The 20,526-nt window shown below is 42.4% G+C and overlaps 1 protein-coding gene across 2 annotated transcripts in view; it reads left to right on the forward strand.

Moving 5' to 3' along the window:
- LOC138293368 (cytochrome P450 2J2-like) overlaps positions 1–20,526 on the forward strand; it is a 271,463-nt gene that overhangs the window by 146,212 nt on the left and 104,725 nt on the right. For both annotated transcript variants that reach the window (XM_069232563.1, XM_069232564.1), the window contains exon 4: positions 3,433–3,593. In XM_069232563.1, the coding sequence (XP_069088664.1) occupies positions 3,433–3,593 (161 nt within the window). The remainder of the gene's footprint in view (positions 1–3,432; positions 3,594–20,526) is intronic.

The following is a 20,526-nucleotide window of genomic DNA, read 5'->3' on the forward strand; positions in this document are numbered from 1 at the left end:
TAAGACTCTGTGCACGTTACCACTGTCAACTAGTGCTGAAGTGCATGTGCTCACCCCCCTAAACATGGTTTGATTGGCATACACCTGATTGTCATACGTAATTTACATGTACTAGTTTCCTGTAACTCGCAGGATCATTATTTTTTTAGAATCATGCAATAATATTTCCTGCTTCAGAGCAAAGTGGAGGATCTCATCTCTGTCCTTATAATTAAGTAAGCATGCACTCATGTGGCAAGAAGGAGTCCAGGGGGTTGTCTTTGTATGAGTGCTCTATGCGCATGTTCAATGATGAAGCTTGCAGAAAGCGTCTCTCATAGCAACAGCGACCTGAAAAATTGGTCCAAAGAACTTCTCTGAGACAAACCTCTCACAACCTTCAGGAAACAACATGAAACATATGTTATTAATATGAGTTCATACTTCTGTGCCTACTTGTGTGCCAGATCTGTAGATGTTGCTGATAATTTGCAGACTGTGGGGCTCATTCTGAGCCCGGCGGGCGGCGGGAGCCGCCCGCCTGGAGGGAGCCGCCAAATGACCGCACCGCGGTCAAAAGACCGCGGCGGCCATTCAGACATTTCCTCTGGGCCGGCGGGCGCTCTCCAAAAGAGCGCCCGCCGGCCCAGAGGAAATGCCCCTGCAACGAGGACGCCGGCTCAGAATTGAGCCGGCGTAGTTGCAGGGGTGCGACGGGTGCAGTTTGCATTGCAGACACTGAAATACACAGTGGGGCCCTCTTACGGGGGCCCCTGCAGTGCCCATGCCATTGGCATGGGCACTGCAGGGGCCCCCAGGGGCCCCGCGGCACCCCCTACCGCCATCCTGTTCCTGGCGGGAGACCCGCCAGGAACAGGATGGCGGTAGGGGGTGTCAGAATCCCCATGGCTGCGGAGCGCGCTCCGCAGCCATGGAGGATTCCCCCGAGCAGCGGGAAGTCGGCGGGAGACCGCCGACTTTCCGCTTCTGACCGCGGCTGAACCACTGCGGTCAGAATGCTCGTGGGAGCACCGCCAGCCTGTTGGCGGTGCTCCCGTGGTCGGTGGCCCTGGCGGCCACCGGCCGCCAGGGTCAGAATGACCCCCTGTGTGTTGTAGTTTCTTCCCTGTGTCCTCTAGTTCCGAGATGCGACCCTCAACCTCTTAAATACTGTTCGCTGCTGGTCTTGGTTCCAGTATCAATAACATAACATCTGCACCTAAAGCTCCAATTTTAGCATCACTAGTCTCCCTGAACTAATTAATGACTTGAAGAATCATGGCAGTGTCATGTGACGGCTCCGGCCACACCTGAGTCTCAGCTTGATGTAGGTTGTTTTGTTCTTTATTGAAGTCTCCTGGGTAAGTATATTTAACAAAAGTGCCTTGTTTGCCAGCTGTTGGTTTTTTGCCCATAGTAATGTAGGAAGTATGAGAAGAGGCTTACGCCAAGAATACTGCTAATATTGGAGGTCAGTTGCTATTGAGCAATATCTTTCCCTTAGAAAAATAATGCTAAACCACAAGCTGGCAACCATTCAACTGAGGTACCATGAGCATCAGTGGATGTGGCAAGGAGCAGTTAAACAGAATCTGGGATCTGCCAGGAAGTATCTTTGTATAAGGAAATCTCAGCAACACCTAGATTCCTGCTGTTATTTGAATCAGCTTACCCAGTTCCTGGGGGTGGACATTTCCTGTATCCAATCTAGCCACCCAGATTGGCTATTAGGGCATCATGCCCATACCAGTAGCAAGGGGACTGTATAGGAATCACAGAACCCCCTATCCTCTACCTCTGAAAGAAGGTCCTTAATGGCAAGGGCTATTTCACTGCATCCAACAGGGGTGTCCTCGAATGGTTGACCAGTCGATCAGGGAGGTGTAGGCCTTCTTCAAGAGGGGCCACCATCTCCTTGTTTCCCATTGCAGTTGGGTGGTGGCTCAAACTATTGAATGTCCTGCTGCCTGTTACAGTTGCGGGGGGGATTAAAAATTAGATCATTTATTAGTAAAAAAGAAAACACTTACCTTGATCGCCGCCACCGCACCACTCCATCAGCTCCTCTTCTGCAGGCACAGGCTCCCAGCTGCCCTGCGGCCAATCCTGGCGCTGCCCAGGGCAGCGTTAGGATTGGCTGGGAGCACCCTGGCTGGGTGCTCCCAGGCAGACTGGGAGCCTGTGCATGCTCTCTCCAGCCGGGCAACTGTGTTGCTGGGCTGGAGAGAGCATATCGCGCATGTATGTTTGGCCGTTCCGAGACGGCCGGCCAAATATACATGCGCACTGACTCTGTGCTCGTCACATCCTGTAGCCCTTCCCCTTTACAAGAAAACGATAATAAACACAATTTATTATTGTTTTCCTGTAAATGTTTTGCAGCTGCTGGTGGCAGGGGGGTGACGCTCCTCCACTGTAATGGAGGAGCCGCCTCTGGCCTGTTATAAGAAGGGGGGCAGGATCTCTTTCCCCCTCCACTCAAATGTAGGTGGGAATGGAGCTCACAGGATGGGTGGGACAATTACCAGGTTACAAGCTACTTGACTGGGCTGTTCCTAAGCTTTCTTCACACCTTACAACGCCACTTCCCACAAAAGTCACTATTGAAGGCCTGCACAGTGGCCACATGGAGAGCGGGCCTCTCATTTCTGCGAGCTCACCTTTTTAGGAAGCACCATCACTCGACTGGGGCACCTCCAGGACATTGAAGGAAAACAGAGACTGGATCTGTCTTAATCTGTTTGCCTGCCGCTTCTTCTTGTGGCTCTCGAAGCGCTAGACTCAGCTGCTGCTCCGCTCCTTAGTGCAGGTGACGAGGATCACTTTTGGCCCATTGACCCCTCCCAACATTGTGGTCCTACTCTCTGCCCGTTCCTGCAAAAGTGGATGCTGGGGCTTGCCGCTACGTTGTCTTGTCTCTATCTTTGAAGCTTCGTCATAAGCACCATGCCGCTGTTGGGCTATGTCCCCTGCATCTCAGGGCAGCTAGTGCTAGGGTGGCAAGAGTGCCTAGTCAGAATTTTAAAGGATATTTTTAGACTTGTGTGACAGAGCTCATCTGGCTCACATCTGCTGTTGAAGATCCCCAACCCATGAGTCCCAATAAGTCCACAAGTTTAGCACGTGTTCCAGAACAGTCGATAAGATATGCTCATGAAATGTATTGTGAACGTCTATGCATAATGTTGTGCTTGTGCAGAAATGAATTTGAGATGTCTGTTTTTTCTTGTACCTCATTGCATCACAAACTACAAACAGAAAAGGTCTTCCCAGCCAGGCTGTAGAAGTTAACCCCATCTCAACAAAGCCACCATGGAGCATCTTAGCATACAATTCCATCATGCCATCCTGTTCCATTGAATGTAACAACAGATAACAGTATACTTTTCTTTATCTTTGACATTGTGAAGAGTAACATATATTTTGACTCCCATATTTTGTTGTTTCATTTAGGTCAGCCATTTGACCCTCACTTTCATATCAACAGCAGTGTTTCAAACGTTATCTGTGCCATCAGTTTTGGTGATCGATTTGACTATCAGGACCCAGAGTTCCAGAGTTTACTTCGTTTAATAGATGAGGTTGTAAAGCTGGAAGTCAGCGTTTCAACCCAGGTAAGCTTGTGTCATATTTTGTTTGTGTATGTTTTCTTTCTAACAAATGTTTATTGTGCATCATGATGATGAATGCAGTTTACATGTTTTTATGAAATTGGGCTAGAATACTTTAGAAACAGTTACCTACTTGAATGGTAGCTTTAAATGCATGGTTTACATAGGAAGCTCTGGAGTGGGCATATGAAGTGCAAGAGCAACATATATTATGATCTAGGGATTCCAAGTAGGCCAAAGATTCCTCAAAATTGTAAATTATTATTACTATAGAAGAGGCAGCAGCAGTAAAAGGTAGTAATTGACCCTGAATTTTGATGAGGAGTTTAGACGTTTGTGGCTGAGTTCTCATTACAGGTTGGGCACTTCACCAAAAACAAATCATGGGATTTTTGAAAAATCATGCAATCTATCTCAGTTTCTGCAGCAATGACAGTAAAGTCCACCATCCCAACTTCATATTCCGATGACATCCTGGTTTCTATTTTCCAGTCTCATATAAAATAATTCATTCTCATAATACTAAACCTTGAGCAAAATCTTCCCCTGCAAAGAGCTACTCTGCATCCACACTACGTCAATACCTAAGTAAATGAAAAACAGAGGTTGTGTGAGCCTGTGGAATTTTGAAACTCTGACTAGAAGGTTTCGGATGGTAGATAGGAATAGTGATTATGGAACATTCCCAGTTGCTTGTTATAGAGTACCAGGACCGATTTGCCTTCCAAAAAACGATAGCCTCTTTCTGAAAAAAAAAGCCAGTGGTTCACCTTTCTGCCAGCGGAATCGAATGTGTTAAAGATTTTCAGAAAATCAGAGACCAATGACATTTATGAGAGTAATACCAGCCTTGCCCTTCTACATGGCCACTATCATAAACCCCTTTTGCATGATTGCAAGGAAGTCTGCTCTACTGAGAGAAATTTAAAAGCAGGATCTCCACAGATAGAACAGTGACATTTTAGATGACCTTGCATATACAGATACATAAAAGGCAACAGTTGTATTGCCCCAAAAGGTAAACTCTTTACCTTATAGGTTAAAGTAATTCAATAGGACATGTAAGTTATTAGTATAAAACATGATCCCTGGCACTACCACAGCACTCCATGTTTCATTTCTAAGTTTTGATTATGGGTCTGTTTCCACCTCGCATAACTAAGAGCAAACTCTTTGTTAAGCAGATGTCTGTTTGCTGATGGTGGTTTCAATTAATTACAGACCAGATATTTGTTTTTCAGACCCCTAAATAGAATCCTAAATCATCACGTACAAGCTGTGGTTCATGTCAAGCTTAAAAACATGCATATTTGTGTCTCCCTGCAAAAGCTTAGGTTAGTCCAGGAAATTTCCAGTTTGTATCAAATGTTTCTATACCCTACCCAAATTCTTGGAAGGCGTTGTAATGGAAAGTAAGCAGTGCTATGTGGAATATATGTAGTATCCGGATTGTCCCCATTATCTGGATGTCTGAGATGATATATGTAATGCAGAGAGTGAATCATGAAATAGTATGTTGATGCATACTTAGAGTGGAAGCTGAAATCGGGACAGTTGGAGGGAGGATGAAGCCCTACTTGTTGTTGCTATATCCTAAGGACCTAACATGGAGAATAAAATCCTACCTACTATCTAAGTGGCCACAGAATCTGGTAGGAACACCCTCCCATTCAACCGAAATACTGTAGCAAATAGTATTATGGACCAGCTTGAAAATGCTTCAAGACTCTGGTTGCAGTTGGGAGCAATTTCTTTCACTTGAGTTGGATTATCACGAGAGGGAAGATGGCCCTATAACCATGGAGGACTAGTTTGGGGGCCCCACCCTCAAATCCTGGAATGACTGGTATCTATAGCCACATGTGGTGTAAAAGCCCTGAAATAGTCATGTACTGGGGAGAATTAGCAAACACTTCTGTTCTGTAATGTGGGGTTGGCTCTTGTCAGATGGAATATAGTGTAATTGTGGGGTGGTAAAATGTACCTGTAAGCATATTGTGTTTACATTTGTTTTACTGCTCTTGTACCCTAGCAAATGCGCGCATGTTCTGTGCTCGGGCCAACATTGTTTGTTCTAAGTTACAATTGTTCATGTATAATCTTTTCATGCAAATGCACCTCCAAACATGTGTTTCAAAGCCCACAGCGTTTCTGTGGTGTGCTTGTGCTTCGGTTAAGGTAATTTTCCTCTGACCATCTGAGGTGCAGCTCACACTTGCTTTGGGCACCTATTCTTGGGCTTAATATATACATTCGTCTTTGAACCTTCTTCGCTTCTGTGAGAGCACAAATAGTACTAATAAACATTTAAATGATGATATGCCTAGAATTAACCTGCACCATGCAAATAAAATGAAATTTAATGTTTTGGCAAATGTGCCCACATGGGTGGCAGCCATGATGTGTGCAACATATTAATGAAAAATAACTGTTTAAAGAAAATAATGTGCCCACATATATTTAAATGTATTAGGGATTTATATTAAGAAGAATTAATAATATGTTTTTCTTCAATTTTTAATAAACATAAGCAATTGTGAAACAAAAGGCCTACTCGAAAGGGCCTCATGTTAAGTTTTATTTATTAAAAAAAAAATTGTGAATGTTTTTTTGTGTCTCAGCAAAATTCACACTTGTTCATTGTTCCTTGTTCGCACAGTGCTGACCTCATGTAATATTGCAACGTTAAACAAAATAATTATTCAAGTTTTCCTGTGAGAACCATGAGCTGTAATGCTATGTCCTAACCGTTGTTACAAATGTATCTTCTGTGCATGAGAAACTGCTGTTCCCAGTAGACTTAGGATGTTTTGCAACAAAAATGTCACTGGACAGAACTGGTGATGGGACCAAGAGAAGAGGATCCAATCATAAACGTGTGAAAGACTGTCAAACTTTTATCACATATGGAAAGTGAGAACCTATTGGTTCTGACTTGAACACCCTACGGGACTGACCATTAGAAAACGTACTAGTTACGTTTTGTGATTTCAATATATCAAGACTGTCACCTCAGACAGAGAGCTTTCTTCACTCCTTTCTTCAGAAGCTAAACCTTTTATGTCCGGATGCCATTGTTGCTGTCTCCCTTAGCTCATGCCCTTGCTTAATTGGTTTGGTTAACTTAAGGCCAACTTTGTCTGAACCAATTCCCCTCATTCTCCCTTGCCTAATGAAGACCAGAAGATGCCCCACTGACGAAGACTTCACTGCTTGCTGATCCATTTAGGAGAGGTATAACCAATGTGCATTTGTCTTTATTGCAGATTTTTGTTCTTTTTTTTTAGGGACCAACTGCTGTTTTTATTAGAGCCTTAGCCAGACGTTTTCCAAATTGATTTTTGTCTCTTTTTCTCTTTTGCATGAAGTCCAAACATGCACTTCAAATTAGAGGTTTAGTTAGTATGTCTCTGTTCAAATTCAAATGTTATTAACACAGGATTGATTTTACTCATCTGTTGATTTTAAATGTATACTATATCTATCATTCAGTTTTTGTTGCTATTAACGTGTACGGTAACTCTTGAATGTTTAATGATAAATGCTTAGTCTAAGTTGAGATTTTTTCGTCATTTTGGTCAGCCTGTGTTGTTCTTGTACGCTTAGCATCTAGTTATGTGATATTAGCATTGTTAATTTAGGGAAATAAACTTTTAAACTTTACCAAAAGGTGTGGTTATTTATGACCACATAGGTCATGGTGTGTTAAATTTACTTACTCCTAATTGATTGTAATGATGTGTTGATATTATTGTGCTGTTCATGATTAGGTTATGAATGATTATAGTGGCCATGGTAAACCATTCTTAGCGGAGTCCAAAGGTTCATTGGACCTCTAACGAGTCCCCTTATAAATAAATTATCAAAGCCAAATAAGGCCAGACGCGCTCACAGTTTTTGGTAGCAGATCAGATGGTTATGCCTCCTAAAGAGATCACCATGGTTTCATTGTAAAGCTAGCAGTTTTTGGTAACAGAGTGGATAGTTATGCCTCCTTAAGAGGTTGACATAGTTTCATTGTAGGTATACCATTTGATGATTTTCTCGAGAAATTTGGGTTTTGCCTTTTTAATGAAATTTGAAAATATTGGAATTTGGATTTGCCAATATTTGTTGGAAGGTGTTCTCAGTGCTTTCATGGTTTTCTGTGGTTGAAATAGGGTTTGCGCTTGCACTGCTTCAGCAAAATCGCAGGTGAATTGTGGTGTTTGTGAGAGATAGGGAGTTTGCGTACTCCAACATAGTTGTTTAGGGAGTGTGCGTACTCCAAAGGGTGTATATAGGGAAGGCATCGAACTTCTATTGTGCGTGATGCTTTGTGCTCAAAAATTGCTCACATGGTTGTTGATCGGGACCCTGCATGGTCTAAGACTCTGGAATATTGGACAGGTGTAAGAGGCATTTGGTTGTTGTTGTAACTTTTATGTTTAGTGGTCAATCAAGTGTGGTTGACAAATGGTATGCCTAGAGTGTGTATTAAAAGGAGTGCTAGTTTGACAGATATTGGTGATTCCTGAGTGCACAAGGACGACCTAAGGTCAGTCAAGGGTAGAATTTTCTGGTCTAATTTTACTTGCTAGTCAGAGAAAACTATTATCAAATGAGTAGCTGTCAGAGCTAAAAGCCGCAGTTGAAAATTCAGTAAGGTTTCTGAAGTGATTGTGTTCCCTATCTGTTGTAAACAGACAAGTTTGTGTTTTGATTTTTCTTAGTGCTCGCAATAATTTGCATTAGTTATTTGAAAGTGTGAATAAAGGAGGAGAAGCCGTAAGACTTTGTTAGCCACTCTGTGTGAGTGTGACGTCACTTGGTCTGCGATGGGATAGGTCGGTTGGTGAGAAAAGCTGCGAACGGATTGGTGGACAACCATGAAGCGTTATTGGTTGAGAAAGGAAAGCGAAAAGGATTTTGGGATTGAAATTAACTTCCTGGTTTGGATTAAATCATAGTTTAAGCCCAAAAATTAAATTTTTCAAAGTGTTAAAGAGTGTACTTAGGGGAGATGCGTTCATTCCAGTTAGGGTAGGAGAAGTTGCCCCGCCAGTAGGCACACCCGCGAATATCGTAGTTGAGGAAAAAGACACGTCGCCATGTATTTGGGCAAAACAGTGGTGTAAAATTAGAGTGAAGGAAGGGAGCTTAGCCTTTCCTTCCTATGAAACTTATGATATGAGAATTTTAGAGAACTTGAGGAGAGTTCTATATGATTCAAAGCCTCCTCCGAGGCCAGCACATTTTGAAGTATTAGCTATTTGGGAGTTAGTGGCCAGACAACAACAGCAACAGAAATTTGAGAGGAGAATGAGAAAAGCTGAGAAAACGCTAACTGAGGCAAGATGGGACAATGAGCAGAAATTTTGGAGAACTGAGACTTTGCAGGGAATTAGGATGTTTCCTTCATGTACACAAGAGAAGGACAGTGGTGTTAGACAAAAGAAAAAGAATAATGATCCTTCTGAGGAAAATGAGCTGAAATCAGATGAGACTAGGAAGTCTTTGACTTACGATGAAGACTCAGATGATGACGAATTCATATTGCAATTACTGAGAAGTTGTCCCCCACCATGTGCATCACACAAGGTAGGTCTAAGTACTAGTGCCGATCCTAGTGCTCCAGTGTCAATTGAAGTGTCACGAAGTCAAGTACATGCCAGCTATACTGTCGTCAACACTTCCACAATTCAAACACCTGTGCCACAGGTTGATTTACCTAGGATTTATCCAGATGTCCCTACTGTAAATTCCGCACCGAGTATAATACTGCTGACAGGGCAAGCTTCCCAAATGAGACAGGTTTATCAGAAACCAGCATTGATTCAAATGGATTCTACACCTAGCTTAGTATCTCCAATGCAAGTCCAGACAATGCCGAGATACACCCCTGTAATAATGTCACGGACAAATACATCTGCTTTGACAGGTCGGAATACAGGAGTAATGTACTCTATAGATCAAATTGTCCAACCGAGTCCAGACGTTTTGTCAGTACCTGTTGATATTGGTCCTGTTATACCATTAGTCATACCAGAGAAGGCTGAAACTTCTATACTGAACATATTTAACTAAAATGCAGAGATGGACTACTACTACTACTGCTACTACTACTGTAGGTGTCATGTTTCCAATGAATCGAGCATTTGACAGGACAGGTTCATTGAATTACTTGAGTTTTTCCAAAACTCCACAGTGTAATTCTGGGAGACCAGAAGCAGCTCCTAACCCATTTGTTATGATCCCTGAGACTCCATGTCTAACGTTACAACAAGTGCCCAATGCAAGTAACAACAATATCTCACTGCGAGGTTTGTCAGCCTAGCAATTAACCGACTGGCTGGAGACACTGAGTGGCACAAAAGGAGATGCCGATGGAGGAAGCCCATTAAATTTGACCAGCCTTAGATCAGAAGTAGATGAATTAATTGAGGGAACAATTGAATTAAACAGAATTGACTCATATAATGAAGACTATTTGTGCTTCTTGTGCAAGATATTTACCAACAAAGCAGGACTGGTACACCAGAAATTAGCAGACCTGGCTGAGAAATATGACATCTGGACGCTCCAGGACCTGACAAGCTGCAACTACGAAGCACGACTTTGCCTGCAACCTTGTATCCACAGCTCCTTCGAGAAACTTCAACATTTCCCCTGTTGTGCATCCTCTGAGGACAGCCCATCTTCAGTCTGCACAACAAAGAAGAAGGAATCTCCCTTGGAGTGAATGAGTCACTCCCCTGCATCTGCAGGCACCAATTGCAATGACGACTGGCTGCATGGATCCCCTCTCCTGCTGAGCTGCGTGGATCCTGTAACACGGTAAATGGATTGAAGTGGTCCAGACAGTCCTCTCTTCCAGATATCCAACTTGGGTGGAGGTAAGCCCATGCCTTCCCAAGCAGGACAGTACCCCGTGCACCTCATCATTTGCAGCTGCCAAGGCCTGTTGGCCTCGTCTCTAAAGGATCTTCAGGCATCTTCCTGAATGGTTCCTCCGCAGCGTAGGACTCCTTTTCGTAGTGCTGAGTGGGCTCCTTCTTCGACTTCTGTGTCGCCATCCTGTGGGACTCCTGTGGGTGGTGCCTGTGCTTCTGTGGGCTCTCTGTCTCGCTGTGGGCCCCCTCGGATCCCCCTCATGGGTAGAGTCCACCTGGTCCTTCCTGGTCCCCGGCAGCACCACTTTCCGTCAACCGTGAGTTTTTTGTTTGCCAAGGCTTGTTGGTGGAACCCGAAGATGAAAACCCAACAGCAACCTTCCTTCCAGCGTGGGACATCACCTGCATCCTCCAGGAACTCGACTCCGTCTTCTAGGGTGCAGTGCTGACTCTCCTTCATCACCGTCGACTCATCTCTTGTACTTCCAGTTTGGTGGGTAGGGGCTCCTGCCCTTCCTGGACTTGGCTGTGCTTGTTGGGCTTGGTCCCCTTCTTCCACAGGTCCTCTTGTCCAGGAATCCACTGTCGTTGTCTTGCAGTCTCTTCTGGATTTTGCATTATTCTCCTTTTCTTCTCAGTGGGTGTTCTGGGGAATTTACAGTGATTTACTCCTACTTTCCTGGTCGCTGGGGGTGTTGTGGTACTTACCTTTGGGCTTTCCTAGTACTCCGAGCTCCCCTCTACACACTCTACTTACCTAGGTGGGGGAACGACTTTCGCCTTCCATTTTTTTAGTATATGGTTTGTACTCCCACTAGGGCCATTATTCCCTATTGTGATTTTCACTATATTGCACAGTTTTCTAACTGTTTTTATGCCTATTTCTGCATACTAGTGTATATAATTTGTGTATTACTTACCTCCTAAGGGAGTATAGCCTCTATGGTATTTTTGTTATTTCTGTCACCAAACTAAAATACCTTTACTTTTGTAACACTGAGTGTTTTCTTTCATGTGTGTAAGTACTGTGTGTGACTACAGTGGTATTGCATGAGCTTTGCATGTCTCCTAGATAAGCCTTGGCTGCTCATCCACAGCTACCTCTAGAGAGCCTGGCTTCTAGACACTGCCTACACTACACTATTAAGGGATATCTTGGTCTGGTATAAGGTGTAAGTACCATAGGTACCCACCAAACACCAGGTCAGCCTCCTACAGTCAGGTAATGTCCAATACTGTTGCAATAATAACAAAGACTAATAAGAGTCTTTATGGGCAGTAAAGCGAGCACAATCTCATTGCTCTTAATTCCTAACTGATCATCACTTATCTGCATCACAAAAGTTAAACAATTCTGACATTTGCCCTCCAAAGCTTCAACAATCTGAATCCACTGAAGGTGTTCTCTTGTCAGAAATATCAACTAAAGACACTCAGACTCAAAATAAAATATATAAGCACAGTGAAAACAGAAAACTAAATCGTGAAATGTCAGTTGAAAGAAAGAAGCGAAACTTCTGACAACAAACAAGGACATTCACATTTGTCAGGTAAGCTACAAGACTCTCCTACTTCCATCAGCTCTGAAAAGTAAAATACCAATATAGGAAATTTCAGAAGACCCTCTCAGAATTTTGTAAAGTGGTATACACTTCCGTGAGGATCGTTAACTCACAAATCTGCCTGTGTTTAATCTTTTATAAAATACAAATCCATGGAACACTTCCTTAGTAACAAGTCACCCATCAGCTTCTATTTTTCAGGTCACTAAACCCAAGATATCACCCTGTGACACAAAACCAATTGTGACCACCATCAAACAACTCTTGCTGCTTCATTTAAAGGAATTGTTGAAGGTCAGTGGCCTGGATTCCCTATGGACACTTGCCTGTCTGAATCTTTCAATATTGTCCTTCTCTCATCACTTCGGTCTGAATAATCAAAAACAGCTCCATAAACTCAAGAGTATTCCGCAAAAACCTGAAGACTGACTAACTGAAGTGGATATGGAAAAAAATAAATCTAAATTTAGCCAGCCAACAACCAATCTCCAATGAATCATTCCTTGGCAAACCCAACTAAAGAGCAACCTTCACCCAGCACCCTAGAAGAACATCTCTGAAATACACACTGGATTCTTCCTGCCATTGTATCTGATTCTGCCAGAAGATCTCCGCTTTCAAGCAACCATCTCAGATTGGAGCTCCTCCTACTTATCCAGCAGATCAGGCACTAGTGCATTCCATCATACTCTCCAACTTCTTTCCACATTGGCTTTGGCATCCCACAGGAGTTCATGGTCCCTAAGCTGCTCTTAAATGGATAACTCAATGCACCACTGGACAAGTCCATCACTCTAATCTGTTACAACTAAACAGACCACTCCCAGATCATCCTCAAGCTTGAACACTTAATAAACTGGGCCTTCAATTGTAGGACCTAGGTGATTCGCCACACTAAGACTATCTGACCCCAGGAACTGGGACCACATCTGGTAACATAAACCGAACATGGGAGGGAGTGATTAAGGAGTCTTATGGACTACTAGCATTTCAAGTGACACAAGTTACCAGAAGTGCCTTCTTCATTATGTAAATCCTGTGCAGCATTTCCCTCATCTGGGTTTCCTTCAGAAAGCCCACTCCACCATGACTCTGAAACTGATGTGCCTCGACTATGCCAGGTAACTACTCCCTTTCTATTACAAACCTTTGATAGAATTCGGAATGTGTCACCCGGACTGCTATTACACCTGCTGACCAAATCACTCCATCCCTACACATGCTCCACTGGTTAAAGGTGGCAAGGTGCTACTCCTTCAGGGCACTGTGCATCTATTGCACTGGACCATATTTCTTCCAAGTGAATCATTGGCAGTCACATACTAAATAGTATGTTCCACCTATGAATGACACCCCATCTTTATGACCACCATTCAGAAAAAAATACTTGCATTGGTTGTAGTCTCTGTTTACACAACTAAACTCTGGAACTGACTGCCTCAAACATAAGTACTATCTATGTACACTTGGAATTCAATAGGACGGTATTGACTTGGCTATTCCCAAATAGATGATTCCCTTATTCTCAACTAACCAGTGTCAGACTATGACCGCCTCCATGAAAAAAAGAATCAGTCACCCACAAATGCAGCTGTATCTCTCTCTCATTGTGTCACTCAATGCTTATGCACAGATACAAGTGTTCCCAACATGATAGCATATCAAGACTTTGAAGACAAATTTCTTTTCCACTCCTCATACAACACCAAATTATTTTCTAATAGGTCACATTATAAAACCGCATTCTGTCAACTACACCAAACATTTACCGTTGTGTGTTACTCCGCAGTCAAGAAGCAACTTAGGACCTAATCAGAGGTATGAGGCACCATAAAAATGATACTGCAATCAACTCAATGCAATACTCACAAAATTAGCACTCACTGATATACAGACACTCACAGACAATTGGGCTCACACACACACACAGGCTGCGAAGAATGCTGATACTCATGGATATACTGACTGGTATTTGCATTCAGAATCACTGAACCTCGCAGAAATGCGCAGCAATCTCCCTCACATCTGAGCACATAAGATACTTACACAGAATCATACCACAGACACCCACATACCCATACAAAGACATACTGTCATGCACACAGGCACAGATTCAAGATGTATACACAGACACTTAGGCACACACAAACAAAAGGTTTTATTTTTACTTTTGTAAGTGAAGTCTCAATACTTCATTTCAACTAACATTCTAAATTAGCTCAACATCAATTAAAAGGACAGTACATGTCACTTCAGAAGAGCTCTCGAAATCTATATTACAACTACAGTTGAGGAAAACTCTGGATCCAAACAGTCTTCTTGTTGAATTCTTTATGTGGTACAAAGGTCTCTACTGGTCCCACATTTGTGGCCAATGTTTATCACCGTGAGTGCAAAGGGAGAGTTGCCTCAGGAGTTTGAGGATGCTGTCATTAGTGATGAATGTAAGCCAAGTAAACCATTGGACCAGGGTCAGGGCATAAAGGCCAATGCCTTTAATCACTGTGAAAGGAAAGCTACTGGCTAAATCATTAACCAGCAGTCTCACTACAGTGACAGTGATTCGCTTTTTAGTCCAAATGGCCCAAAAAGGTTTCATGCCACATAGAGCCACCTGCCACAATATTTGGATAGTATTTAACTGCAGGCCGTGGCCTATAAACGTGAGTCTTGGCACTTCTAGTGGTTGGCTTTCAAATGGCAGGTGACATTTTAAGTGGGATTTCCTGTTTATAGTATAAAATTGGTAACATTTGGGTCAAAGGTCAATCTCATGGGTGAAATTATTATATCGTACACCTAGAGTTAAGGTAAAAATTAACAGGGTGCTACCAACATTGTATATAACTCATGCCCTTAGGCAACTATAACTCGTGCCCCCACCATGCACAGTTATCTCATCAATAATTTTACTGCAAATGTTACAGTAACATTATCAATGGTGTTCTAAAAGATGTCATGAGTGCTGTGATATCTGGGGTAGTTAGCAGTGCATGGCAAGGACGTGAGTTATAGTTACCTTAGTGCACGAGTTATAGTTACTTGAAATAACTCTAACTATAATAGATGAATTTCTGTGGTTCTTTTATACGTTTACAATGTGAGTCTAACTATATTATCCCTGTAACCTTTGTTTTTTAAAATTTATGTCTATGGTTTTTTTAAATTTTATTTCCTAACTATAACGTCGCTGTAACCTTTGCCTTTTTTCAGTGAATTTCTATGTTTTTTTTTTTTTAAAGTAAAGTAACCTTAATTACTATATGTTAATCTAACCACCTCCTAATCCCACCCTAAAAACTTTTTACCACCCAAAAACCAATACCCACCCTAAACCCTAAAAACACTTTAAAATCCAAAAACCCATACCCGCCCTAATCCCTAAAAATTCCCTTGCCACCGAAAAACCCAAACCCACCCTAAACAGTCAAAATTCCCTTGGCACCCAAAAACCAATTTCCTCCGTAATCCCTAAAAAGTCCCTTGCCAAACAAAACACATACCCACCCTAAACCCTTTGCACCCAAAAACCCATATCCACCCTAAAACGTAAATTTGGCCTTACCACCCAAAAACCCTTATCCCTCCTAAATCCTAAAATACCCTTTGCACCTAAAAACCAATACCCTCCCTAAACTCTTATATTACACTTGCCACTCAAAAACCCATACCCACCCTAAACCCTAAACCCTAAAATTATCCTTGCCACTCCAAAACCTATTCCAACCCTAATCCCCCCCAAAATAAATTTCCACCCAAAAACCCATACCCACCCTACATCCTAAAATGTGGACCATAATGTCTCTGTCTATACTAACTGGCTATACTCAGCCATCTCAATGTGGGCCCCTGAGAAATCTGTTTTGTCCAAGCGTAGCAGTCCTTCTGCCCCATGGTATAATGATGGTCTTAGGAAACAGAAACAACTATGTAAATAGCTCGAACGCAAATGGAGGAAAGATTACAGTCCTCACAATAAAATAAAAATATGAACTATCTCTGGCAAATTATAAGGCCCTACTGATCAATGAAAAAGCAGCTTTTTTTTATTATGCAGCTAGAACTAGCGAAAAACTCCACGCACAAATTAACTGTTTCAGACAGTGTAAAAACTTACGGCTAGTCTGGGTAGGGGACAAGTCGCTGGTAGTCAAGTGCTTTGCAATTCTATTGCAAGCTTTTTTCTAAACAAAGTGGAACAGATATACAGTGTTTGTACACACAAAGTACTTGATAGTAAACACACTATCTTCCTGGAATTTAAACCCTTAACGGTGGAAGAAATTCTGAGTCAAATTCAAGCAGCCAAATCTGGGTCTCCTTTAGACCAATGTCCAACGTCGGTGATCAAACTTGCTCCTGATATTCTTGGAGGAAACCTAAATTTTATATTTAATCAGATACTAAAATCAGGTCAATTACCTAAAGCATGGAAAGTGGTGTCATCCTCCCTTTGATAAAAAACCTAATCTGAGTCCCAGCTATCCAAACAATTTTTGCCCTATTTCATGGCTTCCATTGCCTGCTAAACTTATAGAAAAAGCTATGAACATCCAACTATCCAATTTTATTCAGGATAATCAGCTTCTTGAGTCAACCCATCCTGGCATTAGAAGCGGACACAGTGCTGAAATGGCTTTGATTAAAGCCTCAGAAGAAATCAGAGCCACTGTAGATACTGGAGGAAATGTTGCCTTGGTGCTGTTGGATCTACAGGCAGCCTTTGACACAGTCAATCATAGTCTTTTGAGTGACCGTTTGGCCAGGATTGGAGTTAATGGAACAGCTTTAGATGCATTCCTTTCTTTCTGAGCACACTCAATCTGTTGCCCTTGATTTCTTTGTTATCAGAACCTTTTTCCCTGCCTTGTGGAGTCCCGCAGGGGTCTTTGTTAAGCCCCACATTGTGTAATTTTTACGTATCTTCATTGGCTCCATTGATAAGATCTTATGGCTTTTCACTTACTTCCTGTGCGGATGAGACGTAAATCGTCATGCAATTATCCAATCAGGTTGAAAAATACAGGATCTAAATTTCACAATTGTATGCTTGAGCTGGATGGGAAGGAATTGTTTAAAACTTAATTCGGATTAGATTGAGGTCATCCTGTTTGGAAATCACGCTTCCTTTTTGTCACCTACTTGGTGGCCAGAGGATTTGGGCACCCTTCTAGTGCCGGTGCACAAAGCCAGAAATCTAGGCATTCAAATGGACAATATTCTAACTTTCAGGGCTCACGTAAACGCAGTTACTTCAGCTATCTTTGGTACTTTGAGAATGATAAAAACAATTCTCAAATATATCCCCTTGAACTTGCAAAAACAGTAGTCACATTTATAGTGCTTTCAAAAAATTGTCACCTGCAATGGGTTATATCTCAATATGCTGCAACATTATCTGAATAAATTACAAACATTACAGGATGCTTTAACTCAGCAACTTTATCCCAAACTTTAACTCAGCAACAACGGCAATTAGGAAGCTACACTGGTTATCTGTCAGACAGTGTATCAAGTTCAAGCACTTTGTACTGCTTATAAAGTGTTACATGATCAAAGCCCCCCTTTATCTAATGCAGACCTTTAACTGGTACAAGCCAAAAAGAAATCTCTCGTCTGCAGGCACCAAGACTTTGGTGGTATCCAGATTCAACAGAGTTAACTGGGGCTGAAGAAGCTTTTTTATTAGCGCTGCTAAAATTTAGGATCAATTACCTTTCCATATTAGATCCGCCACCAGTCTATTATCATTCAGGAAAGAGCTTAAGAAATGGACTTTCAGGAATAAGACATCAGCCTGCTCGGTTTACTTAGAACTTGCGCCAGGACACCTTTGGGTAACCGTGCGCTCTCTAAATATGTATAACATAACACATAAACGTTCTCCTTTTTGTGACCCTCAACACCTGCCATTCAGTACAATGTTTTTCAGTGGGGTGCTAGCTTGTATATTGGTCCCAAGATGGTTGCCAGCACTTTCTAGTTGAAGTCCTGACAGCCAATCAGATCTCACCATGATATTTGTGCTTAGGCTCCGCCCAGATATACAAATTTGGATTTCCTTTAATTTATGCTAAACTACTGAACAGATTGACAAAAAGCTTAATCTGCGTACCCAAAGCTACCTTTCTGCCAGCAGTTCGGCTGTAGTCGTGTTCAAAACTCCTATGGGAAATAACAGGGGAAACACATGTTTTTTGACCCCCCCACCTTTTCTTCCTGGCCCCCTGCTTGACGGATCACCTCATCACTTTCTGTGCGCAACAAGAATCACCGCCATACTTTTTGGGGGAAATTTGGTGAAGATTTGTCCAACGGTGCCAAAGATATAGGCAAGTCAAAAAACGCTCTTTCTATGGAAACATGGTCATAATTATAACTACCTACTGACAAACGCCAGTAGATGTTTTATATGTATATATATATGTCTATGTATATATATATACATATATATATACATAGACATATATATATATATATATATATATCAACACACACACATATATATATATATATAATATATATATATATTATTATTTTTTTACTGAAAAAAACAAAGGTTACAGGGACGTTATAGTTAGGAAATAGAATAAAAAAAAAACCATAGAAATTCACTTAATAAAACAAAGGTTACAAAGACATTATAGTTAGGCTCACATTTTAAATGTACCAAACCATAGAAAATCACCAGTTAGAGTTATCTCAAGTAATTAGAACTCGTGCCCTAAGGTAACTATAACTGGCACCAATTTTTAGGCTTTGTTACATGTTAATACTTAGAATGAGATATTTCTGGACAAATTGAAAAGAAAAATGTATTTGTCATTTAAAAAGAGTACAATCACCTTTCAGTATGGAAAATGAGTCTGGCTGGACTCGAACCCTCAATGCTCAGTGTGAGGGTGTGTGACCTTCACATTTGGCTATTATTTATTTCTTAATTTCTGTTTTTTAGTCCTTTATAGGCTATCTGGGAATCGCAGAAGAGCCCTCAAGGGCTCCCCAAGGTCCCTACATGTTTTTTTCATATATTTTTTAAATTTTAAAACAAGTCCTTTAAGGTGATCTCGGACTGCGGGAGAAGCGTCAAGGCCTCCCACACAGTCCCATTGCTTCAGCAACCAAGGAGCTGCTTTAAGTTGCAGCTCCGCGGTTGCTGAAGCAAACCTTTCATCTCTGTTCCCTGCACACATACCTGCATGCAGGGAACAGAGATGAAAGCCCCGCTTTTTGACAGCGGGACCTGTTTGACAGGTCCTGCTGTAAAAAAAACAGAGTGTTTGCTGTTGCAGCCAAGCCACAGCAAACAGCTGTGTCCCGGTGGTGGGCACCCCGAGAGACAGCAGGAAATGGCCCACAGGGGTGGCGGTCCCCAGGGCCATTAGTGGCCCCCTTCCAACTTTGAAGAAGCCACGGGGAGGTTGTGATCCCCAGGGTTGCAGAGGGGGGGCGTGCGACCCCCACTGCAATAGCCCTGGGGAGGTAGTGGTCCCCGGGGCTGTGGGGGAGGCCAAGGGCCTTCCCCACACCAGTCATCAAAGTAGCCCTGGGCGTAGGGGCTGTGCCGCCCCCTGAACATAATTTCTACATTGTCCCGGGAAGGTGGTGGTCCCCAGGGCAGGAGGGGATGCGGTCCCTCCACAAACAATTAGAGCTTTGCCTTGGGGAGGTGGCGGTCCCCAGGGCTGCAGGGGGGCTAGGCGGCCGCACAGCAATCCCAAAAAAAATGCCCACCGGACTTGGCCCACCACAAGGCTTTAAAAAAAAGCACTTCGTTCTTTTAAACATTTTTGCCAGATCCACAGGTTCTCTGTGCATCCGGATGAAAATTTCCCCCCAAATTTATTTTTAGCCTGGGGGACTTGCCTCCAGAGCTAAGGGGTCAGGGTATCTCTACCCTGACCCCTTTTCTTTTCTATTTTTTTTAAACATTTTTTCTGTGACTCTGCTGCTGAGTCCCAAGGTGGCTACCAACACTTTCTGGTTGAAATGTTGACAGCCAATCAGATCTTAGCACGAGATCGGGAGGGGTTGTGAATCCTTTGCATCCCTATATATGCACATTGTTTCCCATTAATTTCTGAAAAACTGCTGAACGGATTTACACCAAAAGAAAAATAAGGTCACTTTCTGGATCAGGACCTACCTTTCTGCCAAATTTGGTGTAATTCTGTCCAGTAGTTTCTGTGCTATTGCTGTTCAAAATCCCTATTGAAAAATGAATGGGGAATAGGTGTTTTTGGGACCCCCCTTTTTCTTGACCCCCTCCAGGATAGATCACCCCGAAACTTTCCAGATAGCAGCTGATGTGACTGGCCAATTGTTTTGGAAGGTTTTGTGAAGATTTGTCAAGTGGCGCCAAAGATATAGGCAAGTATACATGTAATTATTTATCTATGTGTGAATATATATTAGGAATGCATGTAATATACATAGCAATAGCGTACAAAAGCACAATTACTTATACAAACAAATTAAATGTTATAAAATATATATTGTAAC

This window comes from Pleurodeles waltl, chromosome 4_2 (assembly GCF_031143425.1).
Source record: "Pleurodeles waltl isolate 20211129_DDA chromosome 4_2, aPleWal1.hap1.20221129, whole genome shotgun sequence".
In the NCBI taxonomy this organism is placed as follows: domain Eukaryota; kingdom Metazoa; phylum Chordata; class Amphibia; order Caudata; family Salamandridae; genus Pleurodeles; species Pleurodeles waltl.